This window comes from Nannobrachium achirus (assembly GCF_963921795.1).
Source record: "Nannobrachium achirus genome assembly, chromosome: 7".
Classification (NCBI taxonomy): Eukaryota; Metazoa; Chordata; class Actinopteri; order Myctophiformes; family Myctophidae; genus Nannobrachium; species Nannobrachium achirus.
The window spans coordinates 12071387-12098330 of record NC_137816.1 but is presented as its reverse complement, the minus strand read 5'-3'; the positions used below and the strand labels follow the sequence as shown (position 1 = coordinate 12098330).

The window sequence follows — 26944 nt, the reverse complement described above, 5'->3', positions numbered from 1 at the left end:
CTGCGGCCCTCATGCTGCACTCGGCGGTATTTCCTCGTGAGTCGTGACACGTGTGTGAGAGAGACAATGAAGGGAGGAGGGCCCAGAAAGAGAGACGCAGAGAGAGAGACAAAGGGAGAGATAAATAGAGAGAGACAGGGAGAGAGAGAGAGAGAGAGAGAGAGAAAGAGAGAGAGGGAGAGGGAGAGAGCAAGAGAAAGAGGGAGAGAGAGAGAGAGAGAGAGAGAGAGAGAGAGAGAGAGAGAGAGAGAGAGAGAGAGAGGGGCGTTTTGCTGAGGCAGGGGTCTGATCTCTCCCAGGAACCTCGAGGGGTCAAGATTCAAGAATGCATTCAAGGCGTTGCCAGGGTCACGGGGGAGTTGTCAAAGAGGATGGGCTCTCTGAACCAATCAGGAGGCCGGCTTCGCGTCTGGGCATAATGAATGAAGTGCTGATCCCTCCCCCAGCATGGTGATACTGTACTGGAACTCTGACTGACAGGGACACATTCCACAGCACTCAATCTCATTAGCTTGCTTTAACACTTAACCATGGGAACACTGGCGTCCCTGTTCTGGGGAGTGCATGGGGAGAACATTAACTGATCTGTTTTGGCATCGCAAAACAATGTGTTGTGAGCTAAAACTAGAGGATCTATAGAAACCTGAGGCTAAGTGTATGGGGTTAAAGTGCTTAACCCCATATATGGGGGATTTATAACTAATTGCGCTGTACAGTCATGTAAAAATCAGGCAATACATGTTTTTCTTCAATTATGTTGATTGCATAATGGGAGCAAGTCTTCACATTGTAGACAGTAGGACAAGGCCTCATCCTACTTGGCTCTGTTATTCAGTAAAGTGCCTGACCGTTCACCCAGTGTCCTCGAAGATCAGGCACATAGCCTAATGTATAAATATAGACACACACACACACACACGCACGCACGCACGCGCGCGCACACACACACACACACACACACACACACACACACGCCAACGTAAACTATTATGAGAGGTAGAACTCATGTTTGTTATGTTGTTATATAATGCCATATAATAAATGTTACGTAAATATGTCGAGTTATTTCTTGAGGTTAGTGACCGCATAAATATGCCTTTTATCCTCATTTACATGAGCAGTGAGCATTATGCATACAGTAAGTTATCTCTGCTCATAAAATCTCTTGGGGTACATACTGTTGAATTCTCGCTGGACTCACAAGAATGAATGAATAGGCTACTGTATGAAAATGTATTTATTATTTGTTTACTGTAAAGCAGCAATTAATTTCAAATTAATGCATGAATCTAAATTCAAAGGAATTGGGTTGTTCATACAGTAGATGTGGTGTTTAGCCTTACTGCTGACCTCATGCTCAGAATGAAGATCAAATTGCCAGGATGAACTCGAGTTTCATTCCTCAACAGCATACATGGGCAACTGGCGGCCCGGGGGTCACATGCGGCCCCCACCCTCACTTAGTGCGGCCCTCCGGTTAATACCGGAATACTGATATATTATTGCTTTCAGCTGTTACAATTCCAAACATGACCTGCTTTAATTCCGTCAGTCTATATTAGTAGCTTAATGACTAGTATGGTAGTATTAAAATAAAATGTTTTATGTCCAATGTATTTGTGTTTAGGTTCATGAAGTTAACATGAGTATATAACTAAATGCGTTTGAAATTGAATCAAAATGTTACATTTCAGGATTCCAATTAAAAAAATAACAAAAACGAATTCAGGATTCCAATTCAAAAGAGGCAAAAAATAGCAGATCTACAAGCTCAAAACGCATCGCAGCGCGATGCGTTTTGAGCTTGTAGATCTGCTATTTTTGCCTTCTTTTGTATGAGGTATGACAAAGTAGCACGTAGCAATATGCAATGTGGCCCTCTGGAAGTGAAGGTGGAAATAATAGTGGCCCTCGCCATCGTCAAAGTTGCCCACCCCTGCTCAACAGTGTGCAGAAATAAACAGTCAAGGCCCGAGCAGCTCTCAGTCTGTTGTGTATTCCAATCTCTAACTACTACATCCTGGATGTCCGTAGAAGGCAATGCCTCTCCAACGCTGCCCCGAATGGGAACAGGAACTGACATGGTGACAGGGGCCACATGATGGGGTGGCCCCCCCTGGCATGGTGGCCCCTTGCATCGTGTGACAAATACATAACAGAGAAATACAGTTTTGAATAATCTGAAGCCTGTAGGGTTTAAGCCATGCAGGTGAGATACTGTCAGTGTTGTTTTTGACAGCAAATTTTGATTTAGTTTTAGTCATAGTCTTTTGAATAAAATGTCTTTTAGTTTTAGTCATAATTTAGTCACCTGAAAAGTATTAGTTTTAGTCTATTTTTAGTCGACTATAAATATTGTAACAGTTGATAGTCAGTTGTAGAATTGGATTTTGGCAGGCCTTGATGGCATCGTAATGGCTGATTTTACACTTGGTTGTGTGCTGAAAATAGCCGATCTACAAGCTCACAACGCAACACGTGAGCTTGTAGATTGGCTATTTTCAGCATGCAACACCTGAGAGCAACCAAACATAAATTGACTCTCTTCTCCACTAGCCCCTCCCTAACGTTTTAGTCTAGTTTTTATTTTGTTGAAGAAATTGTCAATATATTTAGTCTTAGTTTTAGTCATCACAGCTTAGTTTTTATTTCGTTTTTATTTCGTTTTCGTCAGTGAAAAAAACGCAGTCGACAAACATTTTTCGTCATAGTTTTAGTCGACAAAATCAACACTGGATACTGTATACTGTTTATGACAACATTCATAAACATGACTGTGTTGATTAATGCAATGCTTATCAAACTTTAATGTCAAAGACCGCCAAATTATGTATCTGTCCGCAGACTCCCATCTGAAAATATTTAGCGTCAGGAACCCCCATATAAGAATTGTGTTGTTAAAAATTGCTTTTGAAAATAGACCCTAACCCAATAGTGGTTAAACAGATTTTGATGCTATATTAACTAATTTAGCTGGGGAACCTCCAAAAGGATCTCCCGGGGGTCCCCAGACCCCACTTTGAGAACCAGTGGATTATTGCACACAGTTCATTGAAAGAGCACAGGGCTGGACCTAAGTCGTCATGTTACATCATAATAATAAGCAAAGTGTTCTGAGGACACAAACACACGTGTCCTCATTTGACTTCTGAGAAACGCACAACCCAAGAGACACATCTCCAGCCAATCTCTGCTCTGCTCTTTCCACACCAATACACACAAGTTGCATTTGGTTGGAAACCTCCTTTTGTCCAAAAACTGTTACTTTCAGGATTTCAGGACAAAATTAGAAAAAAGTGCTGATACATGCAGGGACAAAGCGTTTTGAGATCGGCTCTTTTGCTGTGTGGAAGTGTGGGGCAATACGTACAAAACAAACACAGATCCAATTTTTATTCTTAAAAGCAATAAGGATCTGATTACAGAGAACCAACAAACCCACTCTTTATCAAACTAAACACAAAACCATCCAACTCCTGTACAAAGTCAAAAACAGTCTAACAATATCGAGAGGTTGTTTGAATGGAGGGAAAGTAATTATGATTTAAGAGGAACATTTATGCTTAAAGGTGATACACCATGCATTTAAAAAGTATTTATGTTATTGTTTATGTCCCAAAAAACGTTTTTCAAAAGGTTTGAGGCTAAATTACCACTCCTGAATAGAGAGCCTCTCTCATTTTGAATGGCTCTCAGAGCATTTCAGCTTTTTAAAAAAAAAATTTTTTTTCTTCAAAAACGGCCGTCGATGACGTCAGCGACGGCAGCAAATCTAGACAGCCTGTTTTGAGAACCCGTGGGATGCTTTTAACCTCCGACTTCCCAAAACCAGAGAAAGACACAACGGTCAGAAATGGGACTTTGTGAGGATAGAAGGTGCTAGTGGGACCCCAAAAAAAGGTTTTAAAATAGGAAAAGTGAAATTTCATGGTGTATCACCTTTAAGAACAAATCCAATGTTTCATTGTATAACAGTTAAGGGTGTGGAATTATGGCACACCAGCAGTGAAGAACTGAAAAACTGTTGTACATTACTGAAGTTCTTAAAAGAATATATAAAACAAAAATATATATATAATATATATATATATATATATATCTTACATATAGTATTGGTGAAGGGGTCCATGGAGTGCCAACATGGAGTGCCAAATGGTATGTTCCCTATTCCCAGCAAACCAGTTATCCTAGAGGCTCCACACTTGGTACACGTACTGCTCAGTACTCTGGCAACGTTATAGGCACATTTGCCACCATGCTATGTACTTACATTGCGTACAGTAATATAAAACAAAATTATTCAGGCACATTTTAGCCAGCTCTTTTGGCTGCTATAGGACCCCACTCACTGTGCAGCTGCAGCCAGGGTCAGAGGCCAGGGGTTATTCAGGTCAACGAGCCAGAACATAGAGGGAGGGGGGGGGGGGAGGGAGGGGGGAGAGGAGCTGAGCAGAGTAGAGTATCGAATTACAACAGAGGGGTGTGTATGTGTGTGTGTGTGTGTGCGCGCGCGCGCGTTTTTTTTCCCAAAACATTTTTTTCTCAAAAAACATTTTTTTCTCAAAAAACTTTTTTTTTTCAAAAAAACTTTTTTTTTCAAAAAACTTTTTTTTTCAAAAAATTTTTTTTTTCAAAAAACTTTTTTTTCACGATCTCTTTATGAAAATATGGCAGCCTCTGCTGGATAGGTCAGTCTCCTGTGACAGAGCCCGTGACCGGGGTGTCCCCTCAAATGCCTGAGAACAGTCTGGGTTTTATTTCCCTGAATCCCGCTTATATTATTAGCTAAGGTTTTCTTTCCTGGATGCTGTCAACAACTACTTTTACTTTTATTGTTCTCTCTTTGGCTGATTTTTTTTGTCTTTTTGTTTTGGTCTGTCTTTGTCTTTTTGTCTGTTTTTTCTTGTGTTTCCTATGTAAAAGGGGAAACTGACTTTTTGACCTGTGTTGTACTTTGCTACTTACCCCCAATAAAAACTATATTAAAATAAAAAACTTTTTTTTCAAAAAACTTTTTTTTCTCAAAAAACTTTTTTTTTTCTCAAAAAACTTTTTTTTCTCAAAAAAGAACTACCCGTATTTTCCGGACTATAAGGCGCACTTAAAAGCCTTTAATTTTCTCAAAAAACTACAGTGCGCCTTATAGTCCAGTGCGCCTTATATATGGATCATTCATTGACATTGACATTCCCTTTAGCACAGCTCCATCTGTTTGATGCATAACGCAACGGTAGCTTCTATTATGTGCGCCTTATAGTCAGGTGCGCCTTATATATGAAAACAGTTTGAAAATAGACCATTCATTGACAGTGCGCCTTATAGTCAGGTGCGCCTTATAGTCCAGAAAATACTGTACCCATATTTGGCCATTACACACACCACACTGCCGCAACATGGCGGTGAAGGCCGCGCAGCGGCCTGAACTCTAGACTTTTGTGGCCCGAAGGGCCGCAAACTTCTAGTATATATATATATATATATATATATATATATATATATATATATATATATATATATATATATATATATATATATATATATATATATATAATATATTTTTTTTAATATAGACTATTATAGGCCTATATATATATATATATATATATATATATATATAGAGCCTATTATAGGCCTATATATATATATTTATATATATATATATATATATATATATATATATATATATATATATATATATAAATATTCTGCCTGGCAGCGATTTCCTCCTGCAGACACAGGGGATCGGAAATGTTGATTTGAATGAACGGAGGTGGCATAGCTGCTGCCTTGTAGAACATTTCAGGTACTGTACAACTACACAGTCATGACAAAACCTTTATCTACTTACTGTATCTAGCTACCAATAGCCAATGCAGTATGCTGTATGCGCATCCATTCAACGCATCAGTATGCTACATCTATAATTAAAACACCAGTATGTTGGATCTATCAAAAACAGCACTAAGTTACATTTAATTGAATTGTTTTCTTTCTGCTACAGGCTTACCTAGCCACACGAAACCTTCTCACTTCCTCTTTTCTGGACAGGCATATACAGTCGAGCTCTATAAATCAATCACTCTCTAACACTCTACCTAATACAGTACATACATACTGTAGGCTACATACCAGTACGTACATACATACATACCTACATACATACACATACATGTATTATGCACACATAATACACACATACGGTACATACAATATGTAACCGCTGATATTTGAACCCGGGTCTCCCGTGTGGGAAACCTAATGCTAGACAGAGAGGGAATCCCCCTTGGCCAGGGGAGATACTTATTAATCTTTTGGACTTGGAAGGCTGAGCTACTATGACACGCACACACACGCGCGAGCACACACAATAGACAAGCTGTAACTGACAAGTAATATTGTAATATATATATATATTTTTTTTTACCAATAACCAGGATCCACTGGGGCTGTCATCTTCACTTCCCGCCATCCTCCTGAGTCTTGGCTGATTGGTTGAGTCCATGGTTCATTGTCCACGCTCACATCTGCTATGAAATGTCCTCCAAGTATTCCCAGAAGCCAGGCTGTTTGAACCTGACATAAGCTTTATCAATGATCCAGGCGAGATTCCAGTTCCATGGATAAGATCAGATACAATTTGTATTACTTGTGCTGCTACTCCCCGTTTTCTAAAGGAATCCAGCCGACCACCTGTCTTGGTTCTAGATCTTCCCCCGGATGGGATTCTGTAATCATTTATTTGAATCGTGCAGCGGACCACTCCATAGTGTATGGACGTGAAACAGAATATAAGTTCAGTATTGTAGCGGTGCCGACGTTGCAGTGAATGGTGCCTGTGTGACTTCTGCAGAGGGTTCTTCTTTGAACCTCTATATAGAGTTTGTGTTTTGTGAGTTCTGGGAATGGAGTGCTTGGTAGAAACTTGAGAGGGTCCAGGGTGGCAAAACACTGCTTCAGAGACAACACATGCTGCTATACGGCCATGTCTGATACACAACACACCCACCCACCCAGGGACATGCTGGGCCCCTGATTCAGCCCGGGAAAAAGAGTCGTAGAGGCCCTCATTGCACGCTATAGAGAGATAGCGCTGCTGCTACTCAAAGATTTGCCATTTCAGATCATGACAAGTGACAAGCCAGTGGGCCAATTACAGTAGGCCTATATTTCGTTGTTGTCGGGTGGAAACCTTGTATGTCCAAAACCATTTTAAAAATGATTTAAACTAGTGAAAACAGCCGATCTACAAGCACACAACGCTTCGCACCGCGAGGCGTTGTGTGCTTGTAGATCTGCTGTCTTCACTACTTTTGTGCGACAGCCTTGTCTGATGAAGCAGGGCTTTGCTTTGCGAACAAATGTACAAATTTGAAACTTGGAGATACAAGGTTTCTGCCCGACAGTGACGATTTACTTTGTTGGCCGCCCAGCCCCCAAAATGGAACGAAGGCCGACATTTTATTTTTATTTTTTTTCCTAATGGCCGGCCTGGACCGGCCCGGGAATGAACCGGCCGTTCGGGAGTTGTCCCGCTTTTCCCAATGGCCAGCACGTCCCTGGACCCACCGCATGCACGCACAGACACACACACACACACACACACACACACACGCACGAGCACGCACACGCGCGTGAACCAAAGGGACCCATAAGGGTCAATTTCTACACTCTCGGGGTTACAGTCACATTAGCATGGAGGTCCCCAATGCATGTTGGAACGCTTAGTAACACTTCATCCCCGTAGTAGTTTGAAAGGTCCCTGGACCCGTGCTCCAGGGTTCATATTTTGCCACCTGTCCTTAATTTGTCAGCCAGCGGCTATTTGGTGTCCATGTGTCCACTCCACTCTGATGTCATGTATCTCAAGAAAGACCCCCGACCCCCTCCCAAGGAAAAAAAGACCCCCAGAGTGGGGACAGGCCTTCATAAGACTGACAGTATGTGCATTAGAGGTCCTGCTTCTTAGGGCTGTCACAATTATTACATAATCGTCTAATCGTGATTATTTGACATTATCGCAATTATTTTGTCATAATCGTCATAATCGTGAATGTTGAAAAATTTCAGAAATAGTGGAAATAGCAGATGCGATGCGTTGTGAGCTTGTAGATCGGCTATTTCCACTATCAATGTTGTTTTTTAAGTAGTAAGTTGTCAAATATGTCAGTAATTTCTTCGTGTATTTAGGTTTTGTGTCATATCTGCCATGTGCAACTTCAAAGCCTAAAAGCCAAACAGAAATGTAATTATCAACGACAAAAACACAATTAAATCGTTAATCGCCAATTATTTGAGTGACAATTAATCGTCATGTAAAATGTCATATCGTGACAGCCCTACTGCTTCTACTTGCAGCATTCCACTACTGAAGACTGTTTGAGTATTATAGCCTACAGACTCATTTTTATATCCAGGGAACTCATCCGTACAACGTGTCAATCTAGAGTAGCCTGAAGCCTCTGATTGCACTTTTGGGAGCCTGCTGGTACTTGTTGCAATTCATTGTTGTGTAAAGATTCCATTTGTTACACGTTCTGTGTTTGACTCGCAAAGGCCAGAGGTTGTAGTACAGAATGTGCAAAACCACTTTGGTATAACTTGTCTCTGATCTGCTCCACTTTGTAAAAAAAAAGAATACCGGTAATACAAAAATAAAATAAAGTAAGACAAAAGAGCATAGTCTCACATACCTCTAATTGCTTCCTTGGCTGTGTGGGTTGCACAGCTAAAGTCTGTACTATAACATTTAAGTAAAAAAAGAAAAAACAAGCTTAGCATGAATACAAAATGCGCATGTGTTTTAATTATTATTATTATATATTTATTTATTTTTGTTTGGTGAAGCCTTTGAAAGTCCTGATAACAAAAAACACTGAAAATCATTCCAGAAAACCATTTAATACATTATGTACATTTCTACATTCAGATGAGTACAGTACTCTGTCACCACAATTAATATCAAACAGCATTTTAAAAAAAACATAATTGAACAACATCCTGGTAGAAAAAATAGTTTCAGAAACACTGTTTTCTTGGAGTGGCTAGTATGTCCTTTATGTCCCTTTGTGACATAACACTATTCTGACAATGACATTTTCAAAACATTTGGTTTACAAAAAACGGTACGCAAAGAAACTGTACAAAAATATAAAACAAGACAAAGGCTCTGCATGAAAGTGTCCTCCTGCAGGATGTCTTTGGTTCTGTCTGGGTGAAGGAGAAGCCCAGTGGGAGTATATGGTATTGCAATAAATATTTGCTATAAACTAGGGCATTCACCAAATATTCGAATATTCGAATATTTTGAATATCAAAGTCACCATTCGATGTTGTTCACCGAAGTCGAATATTCGCTTCTTTTTATTGTTTTCTCTTTAAAAAAATATACCGGTAGTTTATAAAGCTTGGCTAGATAGGAAGTCATAAGAATGAGTTGTCAATGCCCCTGGTGGATGAATTTGTTAATGCTCTATACCAGGGCTTCTCAAACCTTTTTAGGCAGTGACCCCCAAAATAAACATATTTGAACTGGGGATCCCCACCCTGACAAGCACTTGGAATTGTAGGTATTACATTTAATGTGACTCGGTTCCGCAGATAAATATTGTGAAAATAGCAGATCTACAAGCATGTAGATCGGCTATTTTCACAATGTTCGCCTCTTGCTTACTTAATATTTGACAGTTTGGCCAGTCCTGTCGAATATTCGAATACTTTGAGGTAGAATAATTTGAATACTAAAAATCACTATTCGTGAATGCCCTACTATAAACCAGCACTTCCAACACCTTCAAACACAGGTAGCTCCCTATGAAGAAATACTGTATTATAGACAGAAATACAGTATATTGGAGGGTAACAGATTAACTGAGGTAAAAGTGGCTTCTCCACCAGCTGCTGGAGTGCAGTTCTTCCATTTGGGAGACATCTACACGTATAACCTGTTGTCTGTGAGACATCTGTAGTAGGGCTGCAACTTTAACTATTTTCTCAGAGATTAATCTCTTTTACTTTTTCGATTAATCGAATAATAGAGAAGCGTTTTTTAAAATATATTTTTGTCTGGTTAGTCTGAATAACCACATCCCAACTCAAAACTAACTGAGTGACCGATGTTGTATTGCAAATATGTGGGTCACAATGTGTCACTAAAAAGACAAGGAAATGATCCACGGTGATAAATACTACCGTCACCAAATACCAAGAAGCATTAGCAGTATGGAGGCCCCCCCAATGTTGGAACGCGTATTAACATTTCATCCCTTTAGGAGATGATTAGTTTAAAAGGTCCCCAGACCCTAAATTGAGAACCAATGCTCCTCGGTTCATATTTGCCACCTGACTCCCCTGTCCTTGATTCGTAAGCCAGCAGCTATTTGGTGTCCATGTGTCCACTCTGATATGTCATGTATCTCAAGACTCCCCCCACCGGCCCCCCCCCCAAAATAATCCTCAGAGTGGAGGTATGGCAGGCTACTGTCTGGCCCCCACCCACCCCAGTAATAATGGTGGTATAAGAGCAGCAACAACACTAGTATATCGCTTCATCAAACAAGGCCGTCGCACAAAAGTAGTGAAAACAGCAGATCTACAAGCACACAACGCCTCGCACCGCGAGGCGTTGTGTGCTTGTAGATTGGCTGTTTTCACTAGTTTAAATCATTTTTAAAATGCTAAATACAAAATGAACGGTTTTGGGACATACAAGATTTTCACCCGACAACGACGATATCTGAACTGTCACTGGAGTAGTGGGAACGCCACCGTCGCCCCCTGCAATGTTGTGGCCCTCGGCTTGGTACCCTAGACATGATTTGGCCCTTGGGGAAAAGTAATTGGGGAACCCTGAGGTATGGGTATCAGAGCTCCTGCTTCTAACCGCCTGACTGATCTTGTAAGATTCTTTTTTTTATTTATAGCAAATGTATGTTTACATTTGTATTGGGACAAGAGAAGGGTGTCCACTGTGATAATGACAGCCTTCACCAGATACGACCAGGAGTTGGTCATGGAAGAAGAAGGGCAATGTGGAAACTGTTGTTGTGCCTACATCTCTGTAGGAGTCGAGAGGCTTAGAAGTGTTTACGGTACGCAGCTTCTCATCTGAGGATTATTTTGTATTGTTCTTCTCCTCTCGTGAACTTTACTTCAGTACTTATCTCTGGTCACAAAATGTCCTGGTACAGGCTGTTGAATTCCTGCTACAATCACAAGAATGAATGACTACAATACATGCTGTATTGTAAATACCGTATACGTCTATTTCTGTCATTACCAACACACAGTTTCAACCATTCATTTAATTTGAATTCAGAATGTGTTGTTAAATCTAAAGGGAATGGATTTATATCCAGTATGTGTAAATGTGGGTGTTTAGCCTTACTGCTGACTTCATGCAGAAGCTGAAATTGAGTTTCTCCCTCAAATTGACTGGTTGAACTCATGTTTCATTCCTCAACGGTGTGCAAAAATAGTCAGTAAAGCCCTGTGCAGCTCTCAGTCTGTTGTGTATTCAATTTGATCTGCTTTTCAACCTGGCTACAGGCCTCAACATAGCACTAACTAGATTAGCTCAATTGATTTTGACACAGTTGACCACTCCTTGCTTCTACGACAACTGCCTTCTTTAGGTTTTGATCGGGTCAGTTGCTTATATGGTTTCACAATTATTTCTCTGATAGATTCCAGTGTGTTATAATAGGTAACATTATGTCCCCCTTTCTCCCCATCACCAAAGGGAGTTCCTCAAGGTTCTAAATTCCCTCGATCCTTAAACCTTTGGATCCAGTATATCCCTCCGCCTTATGATTCATCACTGGGGACACTTATGGTACACACCACTACCAAATAACTGTCCTGCCTGGTCTAGCAGAAAGAAGGCTTCAGCATTTGTTTTCAATTATTCAAGAGAGCAAGCTCTCTTGGCGTTGCGGGTCGTTTGCCTTGTCTGCTGAGGTCTCAGTCTGCCAATATTTTAGAAAAGCTCCTCTCCTATCTGTAAGCCGTGCTTTGCTGGAGTGTTTGGTAACCGCTGTTCCGCTTCAAATCGTGGTTCACTCTGAAGATTAAAAAACTAAAAAACAATCTTTACTGAATTAGGTAGATCAGCTTTCTTCTGCTCTCTGTGAAGCATCTGCAGTCTGCCGTCTGTCCCTGTGTTAGGGACGTGAAGTCTTGCAGTCCCATGACTACTAATGACTACTGTCTGGATGTCACTCTGTAAGCTACGTGATGTGTCTATGCACATTGTAGATTTGGCAAATAAAGGGATTTTGATCTTAAAAGTTAAGATGCTGGAAGGAGGAGAGATGAGTTTGCATGGACGTGCTGGGCCCCTGATTTAGCCCTGGAAAAAGAGTTGGAGAGGCCCTCATTTTTTTTTAAAAGTTATATTTCATTGTTGTCGGGTGGAAACCTTGTATGTCCAAAACCGTTTGTTTTGTATTTATCATTTTAAAAATGATTTAAACTTGGAGATACAAGGTTTCTGCCAGACAGTGACAATTTACTTTGTTGGCCGCCCAGCCCCCAAAATGGAACAAAGGACGACATTTTATTTGAATTTTATTTCGCTTTTCTAGCTGCCTGGACCGGCCGGGAATGAACCGGCCGTTCGGGAGTTGTCCCGCTTTTCCCAATGGCCAGCACGTCCCTGTGAGTTTGGCTGTCCTGGGAGTTATCAGTCTCCTCGTTCACGTCCTCCTGGCAGTCTATGGACAGTGACCATGTATACATCCTGATGCGATTCAAACGGATGCCATGGGTCTTGCTGCTGTACGTACAGTAGGTGTGCGTGTTTGCAGATCAGATGTGTTTCCCTGTGAGGAAGTACAGTGGCCGGTCCTCCTTGGCGTTGGCGGTCTGAAACTCGTCGCTCAGCCTGAACCTCCATTCCTCCTCGAGCTCCAGTCTTCCCACCGTCTGCCGCAGGGAGCTGCGGTCCGCCGTGATCACACACAGAGTGGCTCCTGATGGGAGGACGGGGATCACCAATTAACAGTCAATCACATAGTATCCTTGCTATATGCTCTGCACCAGTGCTTCTCAAAGTGGGGTCCGGGGACCCCCAGGGATCCTTGAGGGGGTTCCAAGGGGAACCAAATGGACCCATTTGTACACTCTCAGAGTTAAATGATGATAGTGTAGATTGGGGTTCCAGAGATCAAAATGGTATCGAATGGGGGTCCGTAGTCTAATGCATATCAAACTGGGGGTCCTTGAAATTAAAATGTTTGAGAATCACTGCTATAGCTGTAAATATCTTGCCTTATCTTTTCAAATGGGAGTCCTTGACATGAAAAAGTTTGAGAACCACTGCTCGGTCTGCACACCACTGGGTGCTATGCCGGCTAGCAGTCAACTAGCTACATAGATCCCATCACCCATCAGACAACATCCTTTGGTTGAGTTGCCCCATGTCAAAATCAAAATGGTTTAGTCATTGTTTGTTATACTCCAATAACTTATGGATGAACGCTTAAAGCCTCGATCAGAGTCTGCGGTGAAGAGCTATCCACCGCAAATTTGAGGTGGAAAGCTTTCCACCTCAAGTCAGAAAATAAGTGAAGGCCATCATAGTCAGTCACGGTGGAGTGATGGAGTCCTATTCATCGTGACTGACTGGTCTAAATCGACCAATCAGTGAACGGGGTGAAGAGCCTATCTGTCTGAAAGTAAAAACAGAGAGATGTGTCGCGGTGGAAAGCTCTTCACCGCGAGGAATGACGTAACGTTGTAGTTTCATGACTCAAAAAGACTACACCACGGTGGATAGCCTTCCACCGCGGAGCCGACTCTGATCGAGGCTTTAGTGGTGCGCATGCCTGCTATTATTGTGTTGTTGTGGATGTGTGTGTATGAGTATGAGGGTGTGTTAGTGTACCTTTGAGGAAGGTGAACTGCTTGAGGAAGCCTGGCGTGACGGACAGGTCAGAGAAGCAGAGGAGCAGGCCTCCGAACAGCAGGCCTGTGGTGCTGATGTTGATGGAGTGTGGTCTGGAACTAACGAAGCACACCGTCACCTACACAGAGAGAGAGGAGAGGAGAGGGAGGCAACGTTATTGATATTTGTTGTGATGAGTGCGAGATAATTGAAGACAGACTATTTGTATTGTGGTAATTCAGATCAATCAATAATCATGAGAAAATGAGGAGACAAGACAATTATATTAGGTGGTGGTGTGGTCAAGTTTATGTAACATGATATCATGGACAGAAGTACAATTATCACTCTGGGCAGTGGTAAAGGAGTTCTGCCAAGAAGAATGGTCAGACACTAGAGTTATACTGTGTGGCTTCAATGCCTCTGGAACGAGCTGTACCATAACAAGATAGGCTTTACCAAAACAACAGTTACTGAGGCCTACTGAAGGCCTCTAACTATCATGTATTAGTATCATCATAAAGACCTAGATATTAATATAATCAATGAACACATGATCTACTCTATAACGTGACATATAATCAATCATGATAAACTCTAATCTACGACAGTATCTACTGTATTATATTGTACAGCAACCAATACAATAATTCATAATGGTAGTGTGCGTGCGTGCGTGCGTGCGTGCGTGTGTGTGTGTGTGTGGGTGTGTGTGTGTGTGTGTGTGTGTGTGTGTGTGTGTGTGTGTGTGTGTGTGTGTGTGGGTGTCCACTTCTTGTTTTGGCTGTGTATGTGTATGTGTGTGTGACGTGTACTTGATACTGCATTCAGGTTGTAGGTTGAGGTAGCAGTCTACAGACAGTACACGGTGTGTGTGTGTGTGTGTGTGTGTTAGGGCATTCACGAATAGTGATTTTTAGTATTCGAATTATTCGACCTCAAAGTATTCGAATAGTCGAATATTCGACAGGACTGGCCAAACTGTCAAATATTAAGTAAGCAAGAGGCGAACATTGTGAAAATAGCAGATCTACATGCTCACATCGTCTCGTGTTGCGAGGCGGTGTGAGCATGTAGATCTGCTATTTTCATAATATTTATCTGCGGAAACGAGTCTCATTAAATGTAATACCTACAATTCCAAGTGCTTTTCAGTTCAAATATGTTTATTTTGGGGGTCACGGCCTAAAAAGGTTTGAGAACCCCTGGTATACAGCATTAAAAAAATCATCTACCAGGGGCACTGACAACTGATTATTATGACTTCCTATCTAGCCAAGCTTTATAAACTATATATTTTTTAAAGAGAAAATAAAGATGAGCGAATATTCGACTTCGGTGAACAACGTCGAATAGTGACTTTGATATTCGAATATTCGAATATTTGGTGAATGCCCTAGTAGTGTGTGTGTGTGTGTGTGTGTGTGTGTGTGTGTGTGTGTGCGCGTGCGTGTGTGCGTGTGTGCGTGCGTGCGTGCGTGCGTGCGTGCGCGTGCTACTAACCTCAGGTCCCAGGTTCAGGTAGCAGTCTACAGACAGCACAGGGTGAGTGTACTTCTTGGTACTGAGAGGGAACAGCCGGTAGCTGGTGTGCTGCAGGTACTTCTCCAGGAGCAGCTGGGCGGGGGTGGCCAGGAAGAGATGCTTGCTGTCGGGGGCACAGACGTACTGGGAGGGCCCCACCGAGGTAGGCACGTCCGTCATCTGGAGAACATTCAACACTTGAAATTAGTTATCTACGCAAACAGTCAGTTCAATTACATTCAACCCATTCAGAACGGGTACACATCATTAATTTGTGTATCATTATTTTATGCTTTAACTGTTGAAAAATAGCAGATATACAAGCTCACAGCGCGGCACCGAGTGCCGCGCTGCGAGCTTGTAGATCTGCTATTTTTGAAAAATCGTGAAAATTAAAATTTTGACCCGATTCTATGAGTGTCTTTTGGATCCTTCTAAGATTTTTTGAAAAACCTATGTTTCTATATGTCAGCAATCTGGCCAGCCGTCGTCAAAGAAAAGGTCCTTTTCACTTCAACTGGAGCTCAGTTAGTCTTGAGAGACTACTATGTCAGTGGTTCTCAAACCTTTTCATGTGAAGGACCCCCAAAATGATATGTATTTGCCCACGGACCCCCATCTCAAAATATTTAGTTCCAGGGACCACCCAGAAGCAAAAAAAATTGAGTTACAAACGTTCGCTTTGAAAATACTTATATTCAAAGATTTGCACACATTTACACGACCTTTTCAAAAATAGCAGATCTACAAGCTCGCAGCGTGGCACTCGGTGCCGCGCCGCGAGCTTGTAGATCTGCTATTTTTCACTTGGTTAAAGCATTCAATAATTCGAGGCCTATTAAAATGAGTATTATGGGCATTGAATATTTTAGTCTGCAAACGTCAGTAGTGCTTTGGGGGCCGGACGCGACCGGACGCCGTGTGGCCGGAAATATTTCCCCACATGCACGCGCACGGACGGCACCGAACGGTGCACGACCGTGTAAACGCGTGCATACCCCCCCCCCCGCGAGACGGCGAGAGCCGCGACAACCCCCCACCCCGCGAATCCGCTATAACTACAAGCAATACTTTAATCAGTGGCTACTACTATGCATAACAGGTTCTAGTGGTGAATGTGTGAGCGTCCTCAAGCCTCTATTCATATGGATATATAGCCTACTTAGGTTTCCAGCTGTGACTGCATGTGCATGTGTCGATGTGTGTGTGTCCTCATCCATTACTGTGGTATTTAGTGTTTGAGATTCGTTCAAGGCAAACTTTGTTTCTCTATCCTACTGCAGCGCTGTATTTTCTAAATGAATTTAAAGAAAGTAGAACATAAAATCTTAAGTAGGCCTAACAATGCAAATGTAATTAAGACTAGAAAACTATTGTTTTCCCACCATTAGATCTGCTGACATCCTTTCTATCTAAATAGCCTCTAGAGGCGCATGCACGCGCGTGCACGTGACGTCAATAAATGACCGTCCGCCCGGAAAAATAAATCCCAAAGCACCACTGGCAAACGTGAAACCAATACAGAGTAACAGTATTAGCTGCTAAAGACAATCAAACATCGACAGATTTCAGTTATCACTTCGCTTAGGAATGATGGAATGAAAGAATTACAAGTTAATAAATATTCAAATTAATTAATTACAAATAATTCAAAGTTAGATAAATATCATGATTTCTTTTTTATGCTACACAGGAAATTACAACATTTGTCCTTAGTTGTTTTCTTCAATAATATACATGTGTTTGTAAAAGTTACACATTTCTTGGAATTAGGAAAAATGTGTTTATCATGTTATCATATTTAGGAAAGTGGAGCAGCTGTGTCTCTTGCACTGAGTCATCCTGTTCTAATTCATGAATCCTATGTGACTTGTAAAATTGTAAGAAATAGTAGGTGGCTGGTGAATTCTTGTAATCCCAAACGTCACTATGGCCTGTGGACAAGAACAGTTCTGACCCTGAAACCAGATGTCATCATGGCTCTCTCTTCCATTATGTATTAATGGAAGATTTGAAAAAAAAAAAAAAAAAAACCTTATTATTATTATAACCTATTCCTCTGTAGCAGCTAGAAAAACAATTCCAAAACTATTACACCATTGGCTTTCATAGAAAATATTTTTTATTTATTTCATTTTTATTACTGTACTACATACTGTACATGTACTGTAATACACTTTAATGTGTACCCGTCCATAATAATCACGATTATGTTGCTTGTTATTTAGATCAGGGGTTCCCAAACTTTTTTGTCTCAGGGCACCCCATAAATATCTTTTTAATCCGAGGCACCCCTACATTATAATTTTCACTCCCAGCACCTTTTATTTATGGCATATCATCGTTGTCGGGTGGAAACCTTGTATGACCAAAACCCTTCGTTTAGTATTTATCATCTATAAAATGTACTAAACTAGTGAAAACAGCCGATCTACAAGCACACAACGCCTCGCAAGTGTGCTTGTAAATCAGCTATTTTCACTAGTTTTGTGCGGCAGTCTTGTATGATGAAGCAGGGCTTTGCTTTACCAAAAGATGTACACATTTGAAACTTGGAGATACAAGGTTTCTGCCCGACAGTGACAATATTTCAGTGATTATGTTGCAAGGAAAACGTTGAGATAATAGCCATTTTGGTTAGAACTGACTGAAAATAACTTTGTACTTCAAGTTTAAAACGAAACTAAATATTTTTTCAAGTGTCCAAATAAATTCCAAATATTATCAAATGATCACATGATATGGGATGTGTGAGGGCCAGGGTTTCCTGCAGCACTTTACAGGCCAGGCGCCCCGCCCGGCCTGAAAACCCCCCCGCCCCCCCAAGGGTATTAAAAAAAATTTTTTTTTCTCAAAAAAACTTTTTGGACCTCCAACAATGTACTAGGCATGATCGCGATCGCGAAATTGCATGTTTAACCCCCATACCAACCAACCCTATCTTTCAAACATGGCAGCCATGTTTGTTTACATTTGAAGAAAACATAAGGGCTGGTATCTCCTGAATGCAGGAAATACTCAAGTAAAGTGCAAATACCTGAAAATCTCCTTTGTACAGTATAAGTACAGTACTTAAGTAAATCTACTTAGTTACTTTACACCAATGTTTCTTTTTGGAGCTGTGTGGAGCTCCCTATACATGGCCGTGTGTGTATCTATGTGGGTCCGTATGTAGCCTCAAGAATGTGGTAGTACCTTTTATGACCACACATGTTAAGGGAGGGGCGCTGTTTTCAACTGCAATACACACACACACACACACACACACACACACACACACACACACACACACACACACACACAGCTCCACTTCGAACAGAGGTTCGATTTTTTTTACTGTGCTGTAGACTTCTATTTATATGGCACGAGTGCTGGTTGATTAACCTGGGGGAAAAAAACAAGTTACACTGTCCTGTGAAAAACGTAGTTATTCAATGTTGAATAAATGTGAATGATAGCATGTAGTTGTGTTTTCCGTCATCATGGGCACATTCATGTGTTTTTTATAGGGCAAAAATAAGAATTAATATAAAAAATTAAGTGAATTAATTACTCGAATTAATTAATTAATTATCCAAAAATTTCGGCGCACGCGCTTTGCGCGTGCGCCATGACATCCCCCCCTGGTCAAGACTTTTTCCTGCAGGAAACCCTGAGGGCAGACGATCAGCCACGTACCTTGGTCTTGATGATGAAGGTCTTGTACCCTCCTATGGCGATGTGCTTCTTCATGACGCTGAAGGTGTTGAAGCGGCAGAGCAGCAGCCCGGCGCTGTGCGCTCTCAGGGTGAAGTCCACGTCGTGACAGGTGAAACGCTCCTGGTCGTAGTGGATGTTCTGGCCCAGGTCCACGTTGAGCAGCACAAAGTCGTGGAGGTGACCTCTGGAGAAGGACTCCCTGGCCCTGGTCCCTGCACACGCCACGAGAAGAAGCAGGGTTCATTATGTCGGCTAAAACTAGGACGAAATCTAAGCAAAAAAGCAGTCAGTTCGATTACATTTAACCCATTCAGAAGGGTTACACATTATTGTGTATCATTATTTTATGCCTTAACTGTTGAAAAATAGCAGATATACAAGCTCACAGCGCGGCACCGAGTGCCGCGCTGCGAGCTTGTAGATCTGCTATTTTTGAAAAATCTTGAAGATTTGAATTTTGACCCCGATTCTATAAGTGTCTTTTGAATCCTTCTAAGATTTTTTTTAAAAAAAGTTTAGAAGTACTAATAACACAGGGTTCCCACACATCTTTACCAATTCATTTCCAAAACTTTTCCAGAATATTTAACCCAATTTCCAGGACTATATAACAATAATTCAGCTCAATAACAGGTCGCTTACTCCTATGCGTGTCATAGTGGATATTTACTGTTGAATGCTTTAACCAGTGAAAAATAGCAGATACAGCAGATACAAGCTCACAGCGCGGCACCGAGTGCCACGCTGCGAGCTTGTAGATCTGCTATTTTTGAAAAAAAGTCATGAAAATGTGTGCAAGTAGCTTCACACACAGCTGGTAGATCGTCTATTGTTGTGGTCTGGAAAACATTTCCATTTATCCATTTATAAACTGTCCCCTCCCGGCTCCCCAACCTCCATCTCCGCCCCAGTGCCCAGAACAAGAAGAAGTCTGCCGCGCTGCGAGCTTGTAGATCTGCTATTTTTGAACAATCGTGAAAATTTGAATTTTGACCCGATTCTATACGTGTCTTTTGAATCCTTCTAAGTTTTTTTTGGAAAAACCTATGTTTCTATGTCAGCAATCTGGCTCGCCATCGTCAAAGAAAAAGTCATTTTTACTTAACTGGAGCTCAGTTAGTCTGTTCTTGAGAGACTACTATGTCAGTGGTTCTCAAACCTTTTCATGTGAAGGACCCCCAAAATGATGTATTTGGCCACGGACCCCCCATCTCAAAATATTTAGTTCCAGGGACCACCCAGAAGCAACATTTTAGTTACAATCGTTTGCTTTGAAAATACATATATTCAAAGATTTTCACAACAAAAATTTTCACAACAAAAATAGCAGATCTACAAGCTCGCGGCGCGGCACTCGGTGCCGCGCTGTGAGCTTGTATATCTGCTATTTTTCGACAGTTAAAGCATTCAATAATTCTAGGCCTAAATGGGTCAAGACATTCTGCACGTGATACGGGATGTGTGAGGGCAGTGCCCAGAAGAAGCTGGTGGACCCTGACTGACCTGAGAGTCCTCGGCCGCTCCACTTCCTGATGCCACAGATCCCGTAGTGGGCCAGGTCAGGACAGGCCTCCATGTGCTGCAGGACCTGCTTCAGCGACACGGTGCGCTCCACTGGACCACTGCCACAAACACACAACATTTCATCATTAGCACTGAACTAGTAAATAGCAATACTATTTACAGCAGGGGTCTTCAACGTTTTCAGGCCAAGGACCCCTAGTTGAGAGAGAGATGAAGCAGGGACCCCCACAACCTTTTCATAGATTCCATATAGTTTCATCGTTTGACAGCACAATCATCAGTGTATTTTGGATTCATGTCAATTTGTGTTTTCAGATATTTAACCACTTGAGCAGTCATTACCTAATAAACGTGACCTTTTACTCTGTATACTTAGTCTGCTCTTTTTCCCCTCTACAGCAAACCTCTTTGCCAAAAATAGCCGATCTACAAGCTCATAACGCCTCGCAGCGCGAGGCGTTGTGAGCTTGTAGATCTGCTATTTTTGGCTAAAGTTCTCAGAATATGGACACTAGGGTTCAAGTTGTTAATATGAAAAGGATTGGAAGATTTGGAGGACCCCCTGTAGTAACTCTGAGGACCCCCTAGGGTTCCCGGACCCCCTGTTGAAGACCCCTGATTTACAGGGTTCCCACACATTTTTACCAATTAATTTCCAAAACTTTTCCAAAACTTTTCCAGAATATTTAACCCAATTTCCAGGACTATATAACAATAATTCAGCTCAATAACAGGTCGCTTACTCCTATGCGCAATGCCCAAAGACAGGTAGTATATGCCAGGTGGTTCTCAACCTTTTCAGGCCGTGACCCCCGAAATAATCATGTTTGAACTGGGGGCGCTGACGGGCACTACGAGTTGAGGAATTTTGTATAACAGGGTTCTATTGTGAAAATAGAAGATCTACATGCTCACAACGCCTCGCGTTGTAGATCTGCTATTTTCACAATTTCTGCCTCTAATATATCAGAGGTATTAACAAAATCAATAAACAAAGACAACGGATAGCATTTTTTTTCCAGGACTTCCAGGACCCTTGATCAATTCCAAAACTTTTCCAGTACTGGAAAAATATTTTTCTAATTTCAAAATATTTCCAGGAATGTCATGACCGTGGGAACCCTGTATTTAGAATTACTAATAACAGTAATAGCGGTGGTATTAGTAGCAGTAAGTAAGTACAGTAGAAATAGTAGCGGTACTACTAGTACTACTGATACAATTGAGGGTCTCACAGAATTATGGGTGCATTCGTGAATACGCTCTAGCGCTGGAGTGCACCCCAGATGCTCTATGATAATTGTGTTTGGAGCGTGGTCATTTGAACATTTCAGACCATTGTGGTGAAAGATCCATGCCAAATGTGATGGTCGCAGCTCGTTTGGTACTCTAGCCTAGACACGCACCCACGTGCAACAAAACAGCTATATACATAGCATGAATTAAATAAAATATATATTATGTAGTATATTTCTTAAAATCCATTCCCCAATTTAGTTTAGTCAATTGTTTCCTCCCCTCATAAATGTATGTGTGTTGTCACTGCTGTTATGACTTACTGGCTCTCCTGCCAGTGAGGAGCCCCCACCGGCGCCCTACTCCATCCCACTCCACACTCCCTGCTGACCGGTGCTGCTCCAGCCCGTAGGTGTACGCGCAGTGACAAATATCACCCTCCCCGCAAGGATTATTATCACGATAATCAAAATATCTCCAACATCTATTATCCTGTGGCGGAACATTTGCCAAAAAATAGACGATCTACAAGCTCACAACGCGTCGCATTGCGACGCGTTGTGAGCTTGTAGATTGGCTATTTTTTGGTACAGAGTGAAAATAAAAAAGACTGCATCAAGTAGTTAACTCAGTGTCCGTTTTAAAGGCTTGAAATGGTACTGGATAATACAGCTCGGAAAATGAAAGGTGAATTCATCCCAGTGCACAACGGGAGGACTCGCGATCATCGTGAGTGTTTTTTTATCGCGATAAACGATAATAGCGATTATCGTCCCAGTACCTGCGCGCATCGAGGTCCACCGTGTTCCACATGACACAGGAGTCATCAGCCAGGATGATGAAGGGCCACACGTCCACCGCTGGCCCCCCTCCCTCCACGCGGCGGCTCCTCTCCAGCTCCAGGTTGTGACTGGACAGCTCCTTGATCAGGAAGTGGGCTGCACCTATCAGAGAACAGAGAGGGTGTGGTTATTTAGGGTGGATGGCTATAGTGAAGAGAGGGGAAGACAGGCTCAGCCTAAAAGGTCACATTTGTTTCAGTAATGTTCCATGGAGTGGGTGTCCAGTCCAGATGGCAAAAGGAGAAACGAATTAAGACTTCAGGTATCTGCATTTATAAGGTGATAATTTAAGGACTTTCAAGACCGTTTTAATACCAAACTGGCCAAACTGTCCAATATTAAGTAAGCAAGAGGCGAACATATTTGTGACAATATTTATCTGTGGAACCGAGTCACATTAAATGTAAAACCTACAATTATACCTATTCACATAGCGCCTATTCACATAGCGCCGCCCATGGCTGCTGTGGTGACTACGTGTTGCGTTCTGTCGGTGTTTGTCTGTTTTTTGTTTTTATGTTATATGTGAAAAAATGATTTGAATGCAAAATTGTAGTATGCCAAAGCAAATTCCTATGTGTATTACACAATGGTTAATAAAGTAATCTGAATCTGAATCTGAATCTGAATCACAGCCTGCCCACTCAGCAACTTCCTGGTGCTGAAGTCACGTTTTGAAGGGTAAAACCCTGCTAAAAGCCCATAGAGTTAACACAGAAATCGCAAATTTAATGCAATTTCTGAATAGTACAGTATAAAATATGGCTAGCATGATCAAGAACACAAGATAGTAAAAGGCACAAAGCATTACAATTTACTTTACCGTTCGAAATAATGATTTGTTGGCTTTAAGTCCAGCAATTTCTGTGTTATTTTACCCTTCTAAACTGACGTCAGCACCAGGAAGTTGCTGAGAAATTTGCTGAGTGGGCGGGCCGTGAATAGGGCTTATTCCAAGTGCTTGTCAGGGTGGGGGTGCCCAGTTCAAATATGTTTATTTTGGGGGTCACGGCCTAAAAAGGTTTGAGAACCCCTGGTCTTCAAAAAAAAAAAAGAAAAAAAAATGTTTAAAAGGATGAAAAAGTTGCAGGCCTACCTATCCCTGCTCCATTGTAGACAGTGGGCAGCACCAGCATGATGTGGTTGGGCCAGTACTTCTTGTAGACGGCCATCTCGTACTCTTTGACCACCAGGATGTGGAGGTGCGAGGCTCCGTCCATGGCGTGGTACAGGTTGAACAGGCCGTGCTCATGGCGACCCGTGGTCGGAGTGAAGATGGGGCTCTTGATGCAGTCAGGACTCTGAGACAGGAACACACACCAGCATTTAGGCCTAGAATTATTGAATGCTTTAACCAGTGAAAAATAGCAGATATACAAGCTCGCAGCGCGGCACCGAGTGCCGCGCTGCGAGCTTGTAGATCTGCTATTTTTGAAAAAAGTCGTGAAAAGGTGTGCAAATCTTTGAATATATGTATTTTCAAATCGAACGTTTGTAACTAAAATGTTGCTTCTGGGTGGTCCCTGGAACTAGATATTTTGAGATGGGGGTCCGTGGCCAAATACATATCATTTTGGGGGTCCTTCACATGAAAAGGTTTGAGAACCACTGACATAGTAGTCTCTCAAGAACAGACTAACTGAGCTCCAGTTGAGTGAAAAGGACCTTTTCTTTGACGATGGCCAGCCAGATTGCTGACAGAAACAGGTTTTTCAAAAAATCTTAGAAGGATTCAAAAGACACTTATAGAATCGGGTCAAAATTCAAATTTTCACGATTTTCAAAAATAGCAGATCTACAAGCTCGCAGCGCGGCGCCGTGCTGTGAGCTTGTATATCTGCTATTTTCAATAGTTAAAGCATAAAATAATGATACACAATATAGTGTACCCGTTCTGAATGGGTTAACACCTTTATCTCAACACTATTTATTGTGAATTTATTGTTTGACGTTAGACAACTTATATTAACTTAAGATTCCAACTCTGGTTGGAATGTGTTGATTCTTGTCTTAAAAATGTGTTTTTAAACTGGCTCAAAGTAACATTCTGGTAAATGGCACCACCTAGTGGGGAAATAGAGGAAAGCTCGGTGCCTGTCACTGATCTGTTTTATCTGCCACTGTCTGATAATAGTTTATGTGGGACAGACTCAATGATTTACATGTAAGCAAAATAGATAAAATATTACAATTATAATTTATACAAGGTGTTAATATAATATGGAATATAAGACATGCAGCCAAATAAATAAATAATGGACGCAAATAGAGCATAATTCAATTAAAATTATATAGGCCAGCTGTGCAAGGACTGAGCCATAATGGCTCAATCTATAGAGGGTATGCGTGTGACATCATCATCATACCCGGAAGTTATCCGGGAACGCCTACTGAGTGGCAAAAAGAACTACTTTGACAGCCCATACGTCCACACAGAAAAGTCCTATCTGATTGCATTAAACGACATTAAACTCACTTTGCCACTAACGTTGCCACTCGATTTGCCACTCACTTTATGCATGCGCATATACCCTCTAAAGGGAGTCTCAATGGCATGTCCTTATCTTGGGTTTAACCGACAGCTTATTTACCCAATCAGAGGCGAGGGGCAGTCTCATGCTCTCCAGCTGGCCTCCTGGTTGGCTGAAGCTGAAGTAGTGTTCTTTGGACTTTGGGATGATGAAGTAGAGTTGGGTCTCCTCCCCCAGGAGGAGATGGGAGAAGGTGAATGCATGCAGCGTTGACTCATACATCTGGAAGTACAGGGAATAGCATTAGACAGGGAGTCTGAATGTGTGTGTGTGTGTGTGTGTGTGTGTGTGTGTGTGTGTGTGTGTGTGTGTGTGTGTGTGTGTGTGTGTGTGTGTGTGTGTGTGTGTGTCAGTGTTGATTTCGTCGACTAAAGCAATGACGAAAAATGTTTGTCTGCTGTGTTTTTTTCACTGACGAAAACTAAATAGAAACGAAATAAAAACTAAACTGTGATGACTAAAACTAAGACTAAATATTATGTTGACAATTTCGTCAACAAAATACAAACTAGACTAAAACCTTAGGGAGGGACTAAAGCCCTTTGCACACAGTTGCGTTTTTTTCGTTTGCGGCATGAATAAAACGCATTGGATTTGGTGTGCAAGGCTGTGCGGAATCGGCGCTGCGGATCCTAAAAAAAACTCATCACTCATAAAAGGAGTGATGAATTTTTTACCGCATGCGACAAGACGCACGAATCGAACTGGGTTCGATCGAGAAAAAAAACGCACAGCGGCAGCCACTCGTCGCACGGCTAATTCGGAGCCGGTGTGCATGAGGTCGTAGAGAATCATTGTTTTCTTTTCAAAAAATTATATTGTCCGTTTTATCCGTGCGGTTAAACGCGCCTGTGTGCAAAGGGCTTAAGTGCTGAAGAGAGTCATTTTATGTTTGGTTGCTCTCAGTACAGGGGTTGCATGCTGAAAATAGCCGATCTACAAGCTCACAACGCATCGCGCTGCGACGCGTTGTGAGCTTGTAGATCGGCTATTTTCAGCATGCAATCATGTGTTAAATCAGTCATTACGATGCCATCAAGGCCTGCCAAAATACATTTCAGTTGACTAAATCAACTGTAGATTGACTAAAACTAAAACTTTTCAGGAGACTAAATTATGACTAAAACTAAATGTCATTTTATTCAAAAGACTATGACTAAAACTAAATGAAAATTTGCTGTCAAAAACAACACTGGTGTGTGTGTGTGTGTGTGTGTGTGTGTGTGTGTGTGTGTGTGTGTGCGTGCTGACCTGGTATCTGGGGTTGAATCCCATGTAGTGGTGACATTGTTCACAGTGATGGTAGGTGTTGTACGCTGCATATTTGGACAACTTGATCCTCGACGTCCGTCGGCGCAGGTACACGTCCTCCTGACGCACAGGGTTTCCTGCGGGTAACACAAGGGGCAGAGTCAAGACCAAGGTACAATCATGTTTAAAAGAAAATAAATCACATACATGAATACTTTACCTATTTCTGTATGTATGTATGGGTACCTACCTGACTGTCTGTTGGTCTTAAGGTCTTTGCACACTGCTGCGTTTTTCGGGCCGAATATCGGAGTGAATTTCGGAGAGTGGGTGAATAAAAAAACTCAACCTCACGTTATGTCAATCACGTTTGCACACTGCCGCCTGTTTCGTATTTATTTTCGGACCAGGGTTGATTTTTCCCGATTTTCGCAGCTGTCGCACTGAGTCCCTTG

General features: G+C 41.8%; 1 protein-coding gene across 1 annotated transcript in view; it reads right to left on the bottom strand.

Annotated features, from left to right (window-relative positions):
- Positions 1-12804: 12804 nt before the first annotated feature.
- The window catches only part of greb1 (growth regulating estrogen receptor binding 1), a gene marked incomplete at its 3' end in the record, with an annotated part of 64493 nt that continues 50353 nt past the window's right edge, over positions 12805-26944 (bottom strand). The window contains exons 26-34 of the mRNA XM_080730054.1: positions 26490-26626; positions 25299-25460; positions 23804-24008; positions 22647-22809; positions 20609-20727; positions 19085-19317; positions 15386-15586; positions 13883-14021; positions 12805-12968 (exon numbers count right to left, since the gene is read on the bottom strand). Of these exons, the coding sequence (XP_080586180.1) occupies positions 12805-12968; positions 13883-14021; positions 15386-15586; positions 19085-19317; positions 20609-20727; positions 22647-22809; positions 23804-24008; positions 25299-25460; positions 26490-26626 (1523 nt within the window). The remainder of the gene's footprint in view (positions 12969-13882; positions 14022-15385; positions 15587-19084; positions 19318-20608; positions 20728-22646; positions 22810-23803; positions 24009-25298; positions 25461-26489; positions 26627-26944) is intronic.